The sequence below is a fragment of the Diadema antillarum genome, unplaced genomic scaffold (genome assembly GCF_040938485.1).
Source record: "Diadema antillarum isolate AM-2024a unplaced genomic scaffold, OU_Dant_1.0 scf00000001, whole genome shotgun sequence".
Classification (NCBI taxonomy): Eukaryota; Metazoa; Echinodermata; class Echinoidea; order Diadematoida; family Diadematidae; genus Diadema; species Diadema antillarum.
Window position 1 is genome coordinate 4389578 of NW_027270890.1, and position 19289 is coordinate 4408866.

General features: G+C 36.5%; 1 protein-coding gene across 1 annotated transcript; it reads left to right on the forward strand.

The window, feature by feature from the left end:
* Positions 1-5796: 5796 nt before the first annotated feature.
* LOC139723487 (uncharacterized) lies at positions 5797-18987 on the forward strand. Its single transcript, XM_071634761.1, has 2 exons — positions 5797-5893; positions 18707-18987. The coding sequence occupies exons 1-2, from the start codon at positions 5797-5799 to the stop codon at positions 18985-18987; spliced, it is 378 nt and encodes a 125-aa protein (XP_071490862.1).
* Positions 18988-19289: the final 302 nt, after the last annotated feature.

The following is a 19289-nucleotide window of genomic DNA, read 5'->3' on the forward strand; positions in this document are numbered from 1 at the left end:
ATGGCTATGGTCAACTGATGGACTATTCTTGTCAACTTGTCTTAACGCTAGTTCATTCATAAGCTGCGTTCAGACGGAGGCAGTTTTGGTCGGAGTAACTTCGGAGGAAGGGTCGGAGGAAGCTTGGTCGGAGTAACTTCGGAGGATAGGTCGGAGTAGTGCCCGTCTGAACAAGGTCGTGGTAACTTCCTCCGATCGGAGGAACTTACCACGACCTCTTCCTCCGAACCAGATACTACTGAGTTTTCTCAGGAGTATCTCGCTACCACGACTAGCCGGTCGGAGTATACATTGCCCGTGCGGACAAGCCCTCGGAGTATCTATGAACTTATACATAACTTACGACCTAGGTAAAACTTCCTGGGTCAAATCGCAATGTTGACATTTTGCGAGTACACGTGCGCGTGTAGTGCAGTTCTAACCTAATCGACCGCGACGAAGAAGCTGCCGCTCTTGCCAAAATTTCCATCAACAAGAATGGAGAAGACAAATGCCACTGGTAAAAAGCAATCGCATGATCGACGTGCGCGGCGCTACCACTTCCGGAAGTTACACCGACCCTCGCACATAAATTGGTCGGAGTTTCTTCCCACAACCGTCGTGTGGACACAAGGGTCGTGGTAAGATATGCATTAATTTGAATTTTAATTGCCGAGCCATAAATTCTTACTCCGACTAGAAATAAGTCTGAACATGGCTATAGTTTGAACGCGAATTCCACAAATTGCTACGTCGGGCAAGCTTATGCAATATGCAGCTTTGAAAACGAGTGAAAAAGAAGGTCATTCATAATAATGTGTACATGAGCTAATTACGAACTTGCGTCATTCATAATGTGTACATGAGCTAATTACGAACTTGCGTCATTATCCACCCAAACTCGGGTTTGGGTAGAACTAAAGTTGCACTACTTCATGTCATTTCAGCGGTAAAAACTCCAATAATGTAGCATAATATTCTACTTACAATTCGTATTCAATATATTTCATTTCATTTCATTTCATTTTATTGTTTCTGTATGGCACAATATAATCAACTCTGATCACTTTCAGAAATAAACATATGATTCATAATAATTCATGGCTGATTTTGCACATGACAGGTAATCAAATCTTAGTGACAAAGAACAAAGACATAATGATAATAAACAAAAAGTCATGGTACCATACAGGAGGATCCCCAGTAAGCCGAGCTTGATATTGGGGCCTCATACACAGATAAATGAATAAACAGTTTCAACCAACTGTCGGTTCACTTAACTACAACAAGACAAACTAGTTTTACACAACAAAAACAGTTACATAACAAAACATACACGGACATGTACGCAGGTGATGCTAAGAAAGAAAAAATAAAGAAGAAGGGGACAGCGATAATGAAAGATGGTGAGAAAGAACAGGAGACAGAGAGAAATAGAAAGACTCCTCGTTCGCTGTACAATAACACACTGTGCAAATACAACACTATTACAGGTGCATACACCCTGTTGCCAGGTAACGGCTGGGTGTAACAACGTACGGACCAGTTACATCTGTATATAAAAATAGAGAAACATTCCATGGCATGCCTACAACAGAAGGCAGAGTACAACATAGAATGAAGATGCTTCAAGTAACAAAAGAAATTCATGTTCTGGATATGTTAATATCAGGGACGCCGACGATGCGGAAGTTGTTCCTCCTGGAGAAGCGTTCGGCCTTGTTTACCTCAACTGCATGGCGGCTTAGCTGATCCTTCATGGATGAAACTTTTTACACTTGTGTTTCTTAACCCCGGACTTTCTCTGACCCAGGACTATCGATAGTCCCGTACCAATTTTTTCAGCTTTTTACACTCGCCAATTAGTCCCGTACTATCTCTTGTCCGGGGCTAAGGAGAAAACTGACCTTTTTACACTCGTATTTCTTAGCCCCGGACTTTCCAAACCACATGAATATTCATAATTACGCTGTGTACTGTACACGTACACGCACGCACCGGCAGCACTTGATTGCCTCGTTTCTGATTGGTCAGTGAGGGTCGGACTTCGTCTCCGTCGCTTAGCCCAGGATTATTTTTTCGTTCTGTTTACACTCACTTGCTTGGCACCGCAATTGCGGTGCTAACCCCTGCTATTTTGCAGGGCCAGAAAGTACCGTACTATCGGTGGGGCTAGCCCACTTTGGCAAAAACGAGTGTAAACAGAAAGTGGGCTAAGGGTAGTCCCGTACCAACGGTGGGGCTAAGGCCCCCCCTTAGCCCCACCGTTGGTCCGGGGCTAAGCAAAATTTTACAAGTGTAAAAAGCCCTATAGAGTCCTCTTTTCATTTCTTATAGCTCCTTTACATACTCTTTACTTTCAACTGTAATAACATTTGAAAAGATGATGCCATACTGGTTTGAAAGTTGGTATTAATCTTAACAGATAGAACGCGGTGATAGAACGTGATGAATTTCGCCGTAATCTGATAATCCCTTCATTGTCATCGCTATGGTGTTTACATCCTTGCTTTTATTTTTGTCCGTATCAATTGCACAGATAGCACAGCTGGTAAGAGAAGGGGCTTGAATAGAATTTTCCAGAGTATGCGTTTCCTTTTAATGTTAAGATATTAAGTCCATTTGAATTGAGTTAAGGGCTTTTTACACTTGTGTTTCTTAACCCCGGACTTTCTCTGACCCAGGACTATCGTTAGTCCCGTACCAATTTTTTCAGCTTTTTACACTCGCCAATTAGTCCCGTACTATCTCTTGTCCGGGGCTAAGGAGAAAACTGACCTTTTTACACTCGTATTTCTTAGCCCCGGACTTTCCAGACCACATGAATATTCATAATTACGCTGTGTACTGTACACGTACACGCACGCACCGGCAGCACTTGATTGCCTCGTTTCTGATTGGTCAGTGAGGGTCGGACTTCGTCTCCGTCGCTTAGCCCAGGATTATTTTTTCGTTCTGTTTACACTCACTTGCTTGGCACCGCAATTGCGGTGCTAACCCCTGCTATTTTGCAGGGCCAGAAAGTACCGTACTATCGGTGGGGCTAGCCCACTTTGGCAAAAACGAGTGTAAACAGAAAGTGGGCTAAGGGTAGTCCCGTACCAACGGTGGGGCTAAGGCCCCCCCTTAGCCCCACCGTTGGTCCGGGGCTAAGCAAAATTTTACAAGTGTAAAAAGCCCTATAGAGTCCTCTTTTCATGTCTTATAGCTCCTTTACATACTCTTTACTTTCAACTGTAATAACATTTGAAAAGATGATGCCATACTGGTTTGAAAGTTGGTATTAATCTTAACGGATAGAACGCGGTGATAGAACGTGATGAATTTCGCCGTAATCTGATAATCCCTTCATTGTTATCGCTATGGTGTTTACATCCTTGCTTTTATTTTTGTCCGTATCAATTGCACAGATAGCACAGCTGGTAAGAGAAGGGGCTTGAATAGAATTTTCCAGAGTATGCGTTTCCTTTTAATGTTAAGATATTAAGTCCATTTGAATTGAGTTAAGGGCTTTTTACACTTGTGTTTCTTAACCCCGGACTTTCTCTGACCCAGGACTATCGTTAGTCCCGTACCAATTTTTTCAGCTTTTTACACTCGCCAATTAGTCCCGTACTATCTCTTGTCCGGGGCTAAGGAGAAAACTGACCTTTTTACACTCGTATTTCTTAGCCCCGGACTTTCCAGACCACATGAATATTCATAATTACGCTGTGTACTGTACACGTACACGCACGCACCGGCAGCACTTGATTGCCTCGTTTCTGATTGGTCAGTGAGGGTCGGACTTCGTCTCCGTCGCTTAGCCCAGGATTATTTTTTCGTTCTGTTTACACTCACTTGCTTGGCACCGCAATTGCGGTGCTAGCACCGCAATTGCGGTGCTAACCCCTGCTATTTTGCAGGGCCAGATAGTACCGTACTATCGGTGGGGCTAGCCCACTTTGGCAAAAACGAGTGTAAACAGAAAGTGGGCTAAGGATAGTCCCGTACCAACGGTGGGGCTAAGGCCCCCCCTTAGCCCCACCGATAGTCCGGGGCTAAGCAAAAATTTACAAGTGTAAAAAGCCCTATAGAGTCCTCTTTTCATTTCTTATAGCTCCTTTACATACTCTTTACTTTCAACTGTAATAACTTTTGAAAAGATGATGCCATACTGCTTTGAAAATTGTTCTTAATCTTAACAGATAGAACGCGGTGATAGAACGTGATGAATTTCGCCGTAATCTGATAATCCCTTCATTGTTATCGCTATGGTGTTTACATCCTTGCTTTTATTTTTGTCCGTATCAATTGCACAGATAGCACAGCTGGTAAGAGAAAGGGCTTGAATAGAATTTTCCAGAGTATGCGTTTTCCTTTTAATGTTAAGATATTAAGTCCATTTGAATTGAGTTATTGCTCTTTCAGAACGTGTCCTTAACTAAATCCGACTTTTTGTTCGTTTTGTGGTACAAGGTTATATAGATATGCTATGACTACATGTGCACATGATATATCTATATTACGTGCATATTCGTAATGAATATGAATACATGAAGAAATACATATGTATATATATATAAATATAAATGTGTATATATATATATATATATATATATATATGAATAAATCTATATGAATTATCTGTCAATGCAACTGTCTGTTTTGGTCCATTATAGAGAATTCTAATCTTTTACTTGGTTTTGACCTAGACAGTCACAGTATGAAATTATGTCCTTTACCAGACGGATGTACGGTCTCGGAAGGAATTGTCTTAATGAAAAGGCCCGTTTGTTTGTTTGTTTGTTTGTTTTTAAATTTGGACCCTCCCCTCTCCCTGAAAAAAAAAGAGATAAAAACAAAAAAAGAAATGCAAAACGAAATAACATCCCTACAAGTATACGTAACGAGCCTGCCTCCCCAACACAGCACCCTTACACTTACGCATACAACAGACATTCAGGCCAAATTGCTCAAGAGTCAGTCAGTTTCGTATTTCTTAAGGCCTTTCAATATAATGTGAAGTTAATGTGCACTATGATTTTATTCGATTCAGATTTTGCCCTCGCATGAATCTTAAATAACATCTAATGCACTCTTTCTCTGTAGCGGGAAACCATTTAACTGTCATGAAATGTACATTAACTATACCGGGTGTCCCCAAAAAAGCGGAACGGTGGATTTTCAGTACCTTGCGCTCTAAAAGTGATATTTTTTTGACATCATTAGAAAGAGCATCTTCCGCAAAAGACAATGATACCAAAGTCATTAAATTTGGTTCAGCACTGTTTATTCACGCCAATTTCTATAAATGCAGTCATTTTCAAATTTCGACGGATTTTTGCGACGTATGAGATAATAATTTGGGTGTGACACGCGTTCCATACGGTGAATATTGTGCAAGCTCGTTGATCCATGTCAACAAAAGATACAGCTTTCACATTGGGCGCGCGCGCACACACACACACACACACTGTTTTTTTTTTTCCTGGCCCGCGCCCAATGATGAAGGCCTGGTGACTGGCCGAAAGCTCGACTGATTAAAAGGGAGACTCAAGATCGAGAGCAACGTCCGCTTCAGTCTAATTTCTTTCAGTATGCTACCCACAATGAGGCACCGCGTACGTTTGGGAAGGGAACTATTATATATATATAATATATATATATATATATATATATATATATATATACATACACATATACAAATATTACACATGCAATACTACATAAGCAGTTAACATGCATTTTTTTCTTAAAGCATGCAACGTAATCCACACACCAAACAGCGGCCGCAAGTTAGTCTTCAACTTTTATGGGCTGAACCTAACAACGGATATGACGTCACTGGATTTTGAAGTCAGTACTGACAAGGCCCCTCACATTGCCCTGACAATGAACCCTTCCCAGACGAATATCCACGAATATGTGATCGGTGAGTGTCCTTCCTGTCGAAAGAAATGTTCTTAACGTATGATTCTCAAGGATTTAAAATTGTACTTGATTTCATTTTGTTTTATCTATATGTCTATCCTACATTTGCTTAATTACACAAAAACTTGGATGTACAGGTATGCATTTATGATTACTGTTTAGAATATGTTCATATGTATATGTGTTTGTATATATGATATACGTGTATACATTATATATATATATATATATATATATATATATATATCATTTCATTTTCATTTCATTTCATTTATTTCCACTTTCATAATTGGTTTACAAACTTTGCATTAAAGACAAACAGACAGACAAACAAACAAACAAAAATACATGGTGTCAAATATGATAGTGGCGGAATCATGAGAAGCACAAAGTAGGCTTATTGAAAATGATCCCTTAAGAAATATTATGATGTAAATACATGTAATCTTTTAAAATCATTGGTTTGTAACTGAATTGAAACAAACATGAATACAAAATACGATAAGATTTACAACTTGAATCAATAAAAAACCGGATACGTTTAGATATGAAAGTAGAGAAGAAAAGAAGAAAACTCCATATTCAACTATTCGTCAACTTGTAACTTAATTGCATCAAAAAGATGTTGTTTATATAATCTTTTAAATTGTCTTACGGTCTTACTGATCCTGAAAACTATATTCAAATTATTCCACAAAATAGTACCTTTGTAAAATATTGATGACTGCGTACAAGATGTGCGATTTAATGGGGGATGAATACTCTGAGCATTTCTGGTATTATAATCATGAATTGAACTACTGAGGGTAAAATAATCAGAGAATACATCAGGGAGAAAACTATTATAAAGTTAAAACATGAATATTGCAGACTCTAATGAAATTAAAATAAGTAATATTTGAGTTTTCGAAAACAGAGGTAAACTGGGGGAAGCATATGTTGAATTGGTTATTAAAAGCACTCCCCGTTTTTGTAATTTATGTATTCGATCAATATTTTTATTAAAAGTGAATCCCCATACAATATTGCAGTAATTAATTTGTAGTGAAATCAAAGCATGGTATAACATTTTAAGGACATTCCTAAGAAGATACTGTAATTTACACAAAACCCCTATGTTTCTTTATATAATACTGGCTATGTAATCAATATGATAATTCCAAGACAATCTTTCATCTATAATTACTCCTAAGAATTTTGTGCTTACAACTCTATCTATTTTCATATTCTTAAAATACAACTGCAAATTGTGGTCTGTTATGATTCGCATACCAAATAAAATATAATGATTTTTATCTATATTCAAAATCAACTTATTGGCTTCCATCCAATCACTAATATTGCGCAATTGTCTATTAACAATATCAAATAGTTTACATGGATCTGAGCCTTTACAAAATACACTGGTATTTTCAATTTTTTTTTCAATTAAATTTATTCATTTCATAAAATCACATATAAAATATTTACATAGATGTGTGAGTCAAAGGAGGAAATCACGCAAAAGCCTAGGGCTTGGAAATGGAGATTTCCTTTACAATATAGTTTAAAATCACAGTTTTGAATGAAACATATATATATCAAAACAGAACTTAAATTAGAGGCCGTTACAAAATCAACAATACATTATGATAGAGACAGGAAACAGGAAACAAAACAACAACTGAACTAATACAATATAATACTATACAATAAAAAACAAACAAACAAACAAACATGCAGGGTAATTGTCAAAGGTTTGTATGGGAATTGCACAATTATTCATCATTCATTCATAAACATTAATCAATACAGATTGAGAAGAAGCTGCTTATATTGAGTCATAAAAAGATTCAATGTGTTAACAGATTTCAGTTTCATGCTTAACAAATTCCACAATTTAGCCCCTTTGTACTTTATAGAGTTGGACTGACTGATTTTCAGACGATAAAATGGTAAAATATAACATTGTTTATTTCTAGTATTGAAAGAATGTTTCTTGGCATGAGAAGAAAAATAATCATTGAATATATCTGGCAAGACGGAGCGAACATATTTATACATAAAAATACCAAGTTTAAATGAAATTCTGTCTCGAAAATTTAACGTTTGCAAGTCCTTAAATAATGGAGGGGTGTGGGCAAGTTTGAGGGAATTTGTACAAAGGCGAATGGCTTTCTTTTGGAGGACCGTTAGCCGATCTAATTGTCGCTGGCTAGTCCCTGACCAGACGAGATTACAATAGTCTAAGTACGGCAAGATAAAGGCATTGTAAAGCATGAACAGTGTATTTTTCGGGATTAACGAACGAAGCTTGAACATCATACCAAGTGCAACACTTATCTTTCCATGAACATAATTGACATGGTCATTCCAGGACAACTTTTCGTCAATATATACCCCTAAAAAGTTTATTGTGGCAACCTTTTCAATTTCGTTATTATCAATTTTTATAGAAAAGTTTGGACAAAATTGTATCTGTTTTCTGGAAGATTGGAAAATCATGTATTTCGTTTTACTAATATTCATTTGTAGTTTGTTTGCCTTGAACCAGTTGCATAAGGATTGCACTTCTTCATTAACAATTTGGTTAAGGATTTTCTGATCAGAATGTGAATATATAATATTGATATCATCAGCATACATTACAAAACGAAAAACTTTCGATGAATTGATAACATCATTGACATAAATCAAAAAGAGAAGAGGGCCAAGGATACTACCTTGGGGCACGCCATGAGATACGGGCATGAGGTCCGACTTAGCACCGTTGAAGCTGGTGTATTGTTGTCGTCCACTCAAATAATCAACAAACCAAGAATGAGGCACACCACGAATACCATAGTGTTCCAAGGGAATTTCTTTCTTTTCAAGGGATAAAATGACTTGTTCCAAGGTGTGTACAATGCTGTTTCGGTCGAAAAGGAGGGCCGAAAACCAAATTGTTCTTTTATGAGAAGGTCATTTTCGGACAAATACTTGTACAAACGTTTATATACTATGCGTTCAATTATTTTGGAGAAAGTTGGAAGAAGAGAAATTGGTCTATAATTTTCTATCAAAAATTTATTATTCTTCTTATAAACAGGAATTACCTTTGCAAGTTTGAGGGAGTCTGGGACCTTACCTGAGCATAGCGATTGATTGAATATAAGAGCCAGGGACGAGCAATATAATGGATAATTTGTTTTACAAATTTAGAACTAAAACCATCATGACCACATGAAATCTTACAATTCATGTCTTTCACGATTTCAGCTATTTCCGACTCATTGGTAGGACAGAAGAAAATGGAAACTGATGGTTTCGAGCTCAAATAATCTGTAAAATGCTTTGGACAACTTTGAATGTTTTCTGAGATTGAGACTCCTATATTCGCAAAATACTGGTTGAAAACATTTGCTATTTCTTTATGATTTTCAATTTTTTGACCACAAAGTTCGATAAAAGGTGGCAATTCAGATTTGCTACTTCTCCCCAAAATCTCATTTACAATTTTCCATGTTTTACAAAGGTTTGATCTATTTCTTTCAATCAAGTTTGCAAAATAAAGTCGTTTTGATTCGCGTAGAATCACATTCAATTTGTTTCTATATCGTTTATACACAACTTCATTCTTACGTGAGGGAACATGAATATGTTTGTAATATAACCTTTGCCTTCTATTGATTGACTTTAATATTCCTTTTGTTACCCACGGCTTTCTTATAGTATATTTTTTGGTCTTCTTGAGTGATGCACGCTGGATAACATGTTTATCACAAATCTTGGTGAAAGTCTCAAGAAAATTATCATACGAGGAGTTAACATCACTCCCATTTTCAATAAATGACCAATTGACTGAGCATAATTCCCGAGAGAGCTCTTTCATATCAAAATTTTCATAAAGTGGCTTTTGATCGTGACTTTCGAGCCTGTACTGTTGCTGGTGCTGTTTGTCAAATTTTGTAAATTGAAAAATTGGTAAGTGGTCAGAAACATCAGAAAAAAGGATTCCTGAGTCGCTGGTTTATCAACAACGTTGGTAAATATGTTGTCAATACAAGTGTATGATCTCGCTGTTAACCGGGTAGGTTTGGTGATAAGTGGGTACAAACCGTGCGAATACATTACGCTCATGAATTCGCTTGTACATGAACTCACAGAGTATTTAAGTATGTCGAAGTTAAAGTCCCCAACAATGTAACATAATTTGTTTTCCATGGCAATAGCTTTCAAGACTTTTCTAGCATACCATTGAAATCACTAGGTTTGAATTTGGAGCTCTGTACACCACACCAATTATAACATTCTTTGCGTGCTTCATATCAATTTCAATAAATAAAGTATCTGTATATTCGTTGCAAAACACCAAATCATCTCTTTCCTTAAACACGTATTTAGATTCCACATAGAAACAAACCCCTCCTCCTCTTCTTCCTTCACGTGATCTATGTAACAAAGAATAACCTGGCATATTGTAAAGGGAGGACACATTCGAGTTAAACCAAGTCTCAGTGAAAGCATAAATTGAAAATTTATGGCAAAGGCTACTCAGATAGTCGGTTAAGCATTCGTACTTTGCAGACAAACTCTGAGCATTCAAATGAAATAGGAGAACACAGCCTCGTTTTGACATTTCAGAAATTTGTGATTGAAAGTGTCATTAAAATAATAATTGCATGGACTTTCTAGATTATTGATGGAAACATTATCATCACTATTCATGCCAAAACATCAAAAACGTGGGAGTCAAGACCTGATTCAAATGAGATATCACTGCTAGAGTAGTGAAAAAAAGAGAATAATTCTCTGTGAAAATCATCATCTTCAAGTATGTGGTTAAATGGCAATTCGTTTGAGATACACGAAGGACAAATATAACATTTTGGATTTAAGTGCAGCGAACAGCTTGACATGTAGCATGTCTCATGCCATTGCTTTTCGCACAATTCACATACACATATCTTGTGATTCGATCTTACGGTGTTCGAACAAAAAGTACACTTCATACGGACATAACACTTATATAGTTACATAACACATAACAAGTTGCTGGGAAGGTTGGAAAATCATGTATTTCGTTTTACTAATATTCATTTGTAGTTTGTTTGCCTTGAACCAGTTGCATAAGGATTGCACTTCTTCATTAACAATTTGGTATCATCAGCAAATAAAACATAACTTAAATGTTGAGTTTTATAATGGTAAATCATTATATATATAAGAAAAAGAAGAGGGCCTGAAATCGATCCTTGTGGAACACCACAATTAATTGTTCTGATATCAGATTCAATTTCATTAACTACAGTTAACTCTTGACGATCTTTAAGATAACTAATTAAAAGTTTAAATGGGGGGCCACGTATACCATAATATAATTTTTGTAATAAAACAAAATTATCTATAACATAAAAAGCCTTAGTAAGGTCAATAAATATTGTTACAGCATATTCTTTATTATCAGTAGCATCATTTATTTTTTTTTTCACAAGATCTAGTATTGCTGTGGCTGTTGTATGACCCCTTCTAAATCCAAACTGACTTTTTATCAAAATACTTTGTTTATCTATAAACTCAATTAATCTATTGAATATACATTTCTCTAATATCTTTGAAAATATAGTTAACACCGATATTGGTCTGTAATTATTAATGTCATTACGGTTACCCTTTGTATGAATAGGTGTTACACGTGCAATTTTCATTTTTGATGGAAAAAACCAACAGACATACAGTCATTGAAAAAAAAAAAACTTAATGGTTCACATATAACAGAAATTACAAGCTTTATTACTTTTATATCTATACCATCTACACCTGAACTTACATTACTTTTTATTTCCTCTACAATCGTTATTATTTCTTTTTTTGATATTGGCTTACAAAATATGCTATTTTTATTAGGAAATTTCAAATATTTATCATATGAATTTTCATTTCTCTTATCATTACAGATCTGCAGTTTCTCCCCAATACTAACAAAAAAAATCATTAAAACAATCAGCTATATCTTTATTATTTGTTATTTTTTCATTCCCAATCTCAGCACTTTCTATTAAACTACTTTGGGTATTTCTTGTACCCTTTAAAAGATTATTGATGATTTTCCATGTTGATTTAATATCATTTTTCACTTGATAAAATTTTTCATTAAGATATTTCTTTTTTGGTTGCCTTAATCGAAGTGTAACATAATTTCGAAATTTATTATACACCTCTTTTCTATAAGGGGTTGGTTTCTTAACATATTTTTTATACATACTTGATTTTTTACGACAAAGCTTAATCAAATCCTTAGTCAACCATGGATTCTTATTCTTCTTCTTAAAATCATATGATTTATAAGGAAAACATTCTTCATAAATATCTTTAAATACTTGCAAAAAACTATTATACTTGAAATCAACACTTCCTACATCAATGTAATTTTCCCATTCAACATTTTTCAATGTGTTAAAAAAAGCAATCATATTTGACTGAGTAATATTACGCTTTACATAAATGAGAGGTGATTTGTTTGTACAATGGGCAATGGATGAAGACATACAAAAAATTGGCAGGTGATCACTTACATCACTAATCAAAATTCCTGAGTGAGTACAAATATTAACATTTGTAAATATATTGTCCAACAAAGTGGCAGAGGTTGCAGTTATCCGAATGGGACTGCTAATCAAAGGTTCCAAATAAAATCCATACAAAATATCCATAAATAAATCAATTTTGGAATTTAAACCTATTTTCACTAAATCTAAATTGAAGTCACCCATTATGAAACAATTACATACACGCGGATTTACCTTATGTAAAAAATTTACAAATTCATTCAAAACATATAAATATTACAATTCGGGGGACGATCTACCACACCAACAATTGTTTTTTTTTTTTTTTACATTTGGTGTTGTTATTTGCTAACTCAACAAAAATACTTTCAAACGACTCAGATATAACTGTCAACTCTTGTCTAATAAATACATGTAAGGAATTATGAACATATACACCTGTTCCACCACCTCGTTTGTTAATTCTATTATTACAAAATAAATTATATTCATCGAAATTATAAGCTTCAACTGAAGAAGATTCATTTAACCAAGTTTCAGTAAGTCCTATTACCTTAAAATTATGATCAATGCTGCTTATATACATATTCAAATTATCGAAATTTTTCGAAAAACTTATACGATTGAAATGAACTAACGAAAATGAATCAGAAAACTTGGCATCTTTATATTTTGAGTTAAAGGCGGGCACATCAAAATAAGATTCAGGTAAGTTTTGTTCGTCATGGATCGTATCATACATATACATATTTTTCATATAAGAATATACAACGGAAAGACAAAATATTCACATTATTGAACACAAGCAATTTGACATAGCTGTTGGAGTTTCGTGAAGCAGGAATAGAACAGAAGATATCGGAGACAAGGTAATGTATATATATATGTATATATATACGCATAATGTTTTCCCGGTCAATTTCATACTTTTGTCATTCAAGTTCCTATTCCGAGCATTCGATTTCACGCATTCCACGCTCGCAGCACTAAATCAGTAATCAAATTCAAAATCCGGTCATTCGAATTCACTATCCGAGCATTCAAATTTACTGTCGGAGCATTCTAATTCACTATCGGAACATTCAAATTCACTATCGGAGCATTCAAATTTAAGAGAGGAGCACGCATTTCACCAATGAGCATTCAAATTCATGTCAAGCTGGCGACGGAATCTCGTCGGTCATTCAAATTCGTGAATAGGCAACCATGTTCCAAATAACTGCATTCAATTTAAAAGAAGTCCTGAATTTAGTTAGTTTGGGCCGTGTATGCATGTGTTTCTCATTTGGATTTGAATATATTGGGATTTATGATAATTATTTAATTTGCAGTAGAGGTCCACCTGTTCATTGACTATTTTGAACTCGCGCCAAGCAAAAAGGAATATACAGGCACATGTCCCTCGGATTGGACATGAAATGGAGGTCCCATGTGTGAGAGAGTCACAACTCATGTACGTAAAAGATCCACTTCATTTATTCATCGCAGAGAGCAGAACATCCAACTGGACCCCATTTTAAGACCAACTATTGCAGTTGAATATGATGATGATTATGATGATGATGATGATGAAGTCTTGTATAGCGCCGGTATCCGCCAAGTCAGGCGCTCATGGCGCTTGCTCCAAAATAAATACATAATTCAGCTTAAATTTCATGGGTGCACCGCTTGTGATATGACAGTTAAAACAAAAAGAAATAGTTCCAGGAAGTCATTGTCTCCAAATGTGTAAACATACATTCTTACACATTGGCTAGTTTTTCAATTTGAAGAGATGGGTCTTGAGGGTTGTTTTAAAAGATTCTGTGGTAAGAGCTCTGCGGATTGACTGTGGAAGGCCATTCCATATCTTTGCAGCAGCCACGCGGAATGAACGAGCTCCCCAAGAGTTGTGTGCTCTGTGTTCCACCAGCAGGTACTTGTCTGCAGAACGTAGATTTTCTCTTGCTGGGACATATGGCTCTAGTAGATCACATATATATGATGGAGAACTGCCATTCAGTGCCTTGTACACAACCAAACTAATCTTATACTCAATCCTCTGTTCAACACATAGCCAATGTAGCTTTTTCAGAAGAGAGTTGATGCTTGTACTCTTCCTGGAAATGGTGACAACTCTAGCTGCGCTATTCTGCAGGCGCTGAAGTCTGTGTATTTGTGACTTATTCAGATAATACAATACTGAATTTCCCATGTCAAGCTTCGATGTGATGTATGCATGCACCAGAAGTTCTGCAACATGGTTATTGATGTACTTGCGGATCAAGCCAATGTTTCTGAGAGCTAAGAAAGCTGCTCTGGATACAGCCAAGATGTGGCTTTTCATGAAGATTAGAGTCAAAAATGATTCCAAGATTCCTGGCAGTATCTGAAGGAGGGATGTTATCTCCACCCACTCTGATCCCAGTGACGTTTACCTTTGGTCTTTGATGCTTAGAACCCAATGATCATAAACTCCGTCTTCCCTTCATTAAGCTTCAGAAAGTTTGAAATCATCCACTTATGCAACTCATCAACACAAGTCTCATACGCTGTATTGCTTGTATTACTTCAGAATGGACAGGATTCACTGATAAATATATCTGGATATCATCAGCGTAGCAATGATAACTAAGGCCATGACTCTTGATGATATCTCCAAGTGGCAAGCAGTACATGCAGAAGAGCACTGTGCCCAGGACAGATCCTTGAGGAAGTCCATATTGCAAAGGCAATCTGTCAGAGCTAGCACCATCCATGCTCACAAAGTGTTTTCTCTGAGTGAGATAAGAACGGAACCATGAAGCGCAATTTCAGCTACACCAAAGAGGCTTTCCAAGCGAGTAAGAAGAACTCCATAATCTACAGTATCAAAGGCTGCAGACATGTCCCAAAAGGACCAGGAGAGATATTTTCCCAACATTTATAGCTTGAAGGAGATCATTCTGAATTCTAAGTACAGCAGTCTCCACACTGTGGTGAGCACGATAAGCCGACTGGAAATCATCATATAAGCTGTTTTCTTGTAAGAATGTTGTGAGCTGCTTGGATACTACTCTCTTATCCAGCCATTTTTTTTTTTTTTGATGGAAAATGAAACAAACAAACATTAGGCACTGTATAGACCTACAGACGAGCATAATACGGAGGGTTGGTTGACACTTTCGAAGGAAAAAAAAAAACAATTTCGACTATATTGACATTGAAACATGAACATTTTATACGTCTTGTTTGTTATGTATTGCTCTCTTATTGATTTACTTTTGCGGGACTATGTGAGATCATTGTGTGTCAGTTTGTCTTTGATGAATTGTCATTATAGGGTGGGTGTTGGGGCGATGTCAGCATGCAGTATCATCAAGAAATATGATTATAATTGCCTTTGTGTTGTTTGGATGCACTGCTGATTGGACAATACAATTTGAAATTTATAGAGATGAAAAACAAAGAGTACATGAAAAGAGAACAATGTAGAACCTGTAAACAATCATAATTACACTATATGCAAGCCTTCATTGGTTGTGTTGGCCCTTTTTCCTTTCTTAAAAGTCTACTCCATTTAACTCGTTAAATTGATTGCACGAAGTAGGAACTTGATCGCCTAAAAATGAATTTGAACGCTCCAAACAAGCTCATTGGGACTATCACGTGACTATCGCATGAATTTGAATGCCCGAGTAGGAAAGTCGGTCTCGCATTTTGAAATTGAATGCCCAATCGTGAATTTGATTTCCACGAAAACGAAACAGAACGCCCATAAATGAAATTGATCGCTCGGATTCTGAATTTGAATGCCCGAATATTTTCGCGTGCGTGCGCTGCGTGAATTTGAATGCACATTAATGAATTTGAGTGACAAAGGTATGAAATTGACCGGGAAAACCTATATTATATGAATTAAAAAGAGGGAAAACAAGATTCAACCCCCAATCCTTCAAAAGTACAAAGATAAATGACACTGTCGTCAGGAAATGATAGAGTATCCATTTGTCTTTTTTTTGTGGTACATTGATGTTTTAGGTTGACGGTCAAGGATTTTAGTTTTCTTTTTTTAAAGTATATCAAAAATGTCTCCTTGTTAGTCTTAAGTTTTTGTAATTTGTTAGGTGTATTGATATTTACCGACGTTTGACAACCCAAACAATATATTCGCGTGAAAAAAACGAAACAAAACAAAAAACGAGAAAGAGTTCTCACCATTTTTTTTCTTGAGTACACAGCCTTCAATTTTACATCTGAAATGTCGTTCCACACCCCTTCTCTCTTGCTACACACATAAATCTGCGAATGTCACGGAAAGCGCTTATGGCACCTCCACTATCTGTTCCTTCCAAGGCAAGCAGATAAGCCATATGTTCCGTGGCGAAGTAAATGTGCCTTTTTAACTTCCATAAAAGTGTTTTAAGAATACGATACATTCGTTATTATGCTCTGACACTTCATCAAAAGGACTATGAAATACTATATAGCTCAACTGTAAGACATTCCCTAACATAATCAACTCACCATATAGAAAAACCAACAGCAACTTAATGTTATGTAAATTTCACGGAAAAGCGCAGGTGTGAAACGTAGGCCTGCGTTCCTAAAACAACGTTATCATATTCATTTGAAAAACTAACTCCTCGACAACATATTTCTCAGGATTCATCCATTCATTGGGACAATGCATTCATTTGAAGATTTTTTTTTCACTCAATAGTTCTGAAGAAAAGTAGGTACATGAGATTTGTCACGTAAATCTTCAAACACGTTATTTCATCATCCTTTGGTTATTAAGATCTAAAGAAAATACCAGGTAAGATTTTTTTTTTTCGGGTGCATGTAATGAGTTCCACAACCACGAATCATACAGCCCACTATTCATACAGTCCATATGAGTCACTCAGTCCGCGAGTTGTACCGTATGTCCCCCAAAATTATAACAGGACCCTGACAAAAAATTGTGAATAAATCCAAATACATTTTCAGGGTGTGAAACTATAACTTATTACCCACATCTTACAGAAAACCCCATCCGATTTGCTTCAGTGGTCAAAGAGAAATGAAGAGTTTTGTAGAGCATGCCAGGAATCCCTTCCCTCCAAGTTCTGTTCATTGTCTTCACACATGATGCATTTCCAAGAGCACCCAAGTGCCCAACTAGGAAGAATCAGACCCATGACATGCGTTACAACTATCCACATTTTTCTGTGACGACTAAATCAAATTGAATGGGAATTTCGGCATAATATAGCTAAGATGTTATATTTTAAGACCCTGAAGTATCGCATTGACGCGGTTAAATCATATTGGTAGTTGTCGTCGCGAAATCCGATTGTAATTGTTTTGTTTTGTTTTTGTTTTCTTTCTTTCTTTTTTTTTTTTGGGGGGGGGGGGCATACTGTGCAGCCGAAGAGTCATAAAGCCCATGATTTCGATAGTAAGCAAATAAGGCCAATGAGCCAGACACTAGGGAAACTGACACATTAAGCCTCGTTATGTATTCTACGAGGGTTTTTTTTCTCGAAAAATCCGTACGTTGCTTCACCCAGCTGTTACCTGGCAACAGGGTGAATGCACCTTCATTTCATAGTGTCGCATTTGTGCAGTGCATTGTTATTGTGTACAGTGAACGAGGAGTATTTCTATTTCTTTCTCTCCTGTTCTTTCTCACCATCTCCCATTATCGCTATTCCTTTCTTCTTCTTTTTTTTAATCATCACCTGTGTACATGACCATGTATGTTTTGACGTGTGAAATAGTTTGTTACTTGCCGAATCAGTAAGTCAGTATTGTAGTTTGTTAAAACTGTTTATTTATTTCTTTGTACATTTTATATGATGAGGCCACAATATAAAACTCGGCTTACTGGGATCCTTCTGTGTGATACTTTGATTTTTTTTCTTTTATTATATCTCTGTTCTCTGTCACAATGATTTGCTTACCTTCCATGTGCAAATCAGCCATGAATAATGATGAACGATGTGTATAATTATTTTTGAAAGTGATTTTGTTGATTTCTTGTACCATGCAGAAACAATCAATGAAATGAAAATGAAATCTGAATTGGCTAAACTTGACTTAATTGCATATGCATAATGAAATAAGCTGACCAAGTGCATATGGTGCTAGTAGTAAAAAGATAAATGTGTTTCAATTTTATGAAAAAATAGAGAAAATTCTCCATTACATGTAGAACTTCCTTGGTTACATGAAATGTCATGGTGTATGCACGATAGAGAATCATGTGTATAAGCATGAAAACATTGCTTGAAAAAAAAAAGAGATGTTGATCATTTCTATAGATTCATTATGCTCTCAAACAGGTCTTGGTAGAGATGGTAACAAAAGGACAATAATTGACCGTCTCAATGTCCGGAAGATGGAGAAGCCCCTCTTCAGCGACAGCGTAGGTCGAATCTCTGGACCTCATGTCTACGATCGCTTCTGGCTGAACTTTGACTCGGGAAACTTTTCAGTAGGACGCTATGGCAACCCGGAGCCATTCTTTAATTGGTTGGATCCAAACCCCTTAGAGTTTAGGTCCATTGGGCTTATGACATGGTGGGGATCAACTGGTCGATGGAAGTTTCACTCGTTCTGTTAATGGAAGATACGTATACGATCGTTTTGGAGTCCGAAGGCCACTGACGCGACGCAAATTTAAAGAAACACGAGGTCAAAGGTCACGATACTCAATAGTTCTTTTTGTCTTGCTTTGTAAGAGCTGCTATTGACATTGCATGTATCAGTATGTGATGAGTCTATTTCAAAAACTGAGATGACTTGTGAACGTAATTCATCTTAATGCCGTTAAAACTGTCGACTCTCTGCATGTGGACAGTTTCAGAGGGGTGCTGTTCGTTATTCCGAAGGTTCGCTATTCCGAAGGTTCGTTATTCCGAAGGG

Coding starts and splice junctions, on each gene's coding strand:
- LOC139723487 (XM_071634761.1), top strand. CDS start 5,797: ATGACGTCACTGGATTTTGAAGTCAGTACTGACAAGGCCCCTCACATT. Junction 5,894..18,706: donor TATCCACGAATATGTGATCG/GTGAGTGTCCTT, acceptor GCTCTCAAACAG/GTCTTGGTAGAGATGGTAAC.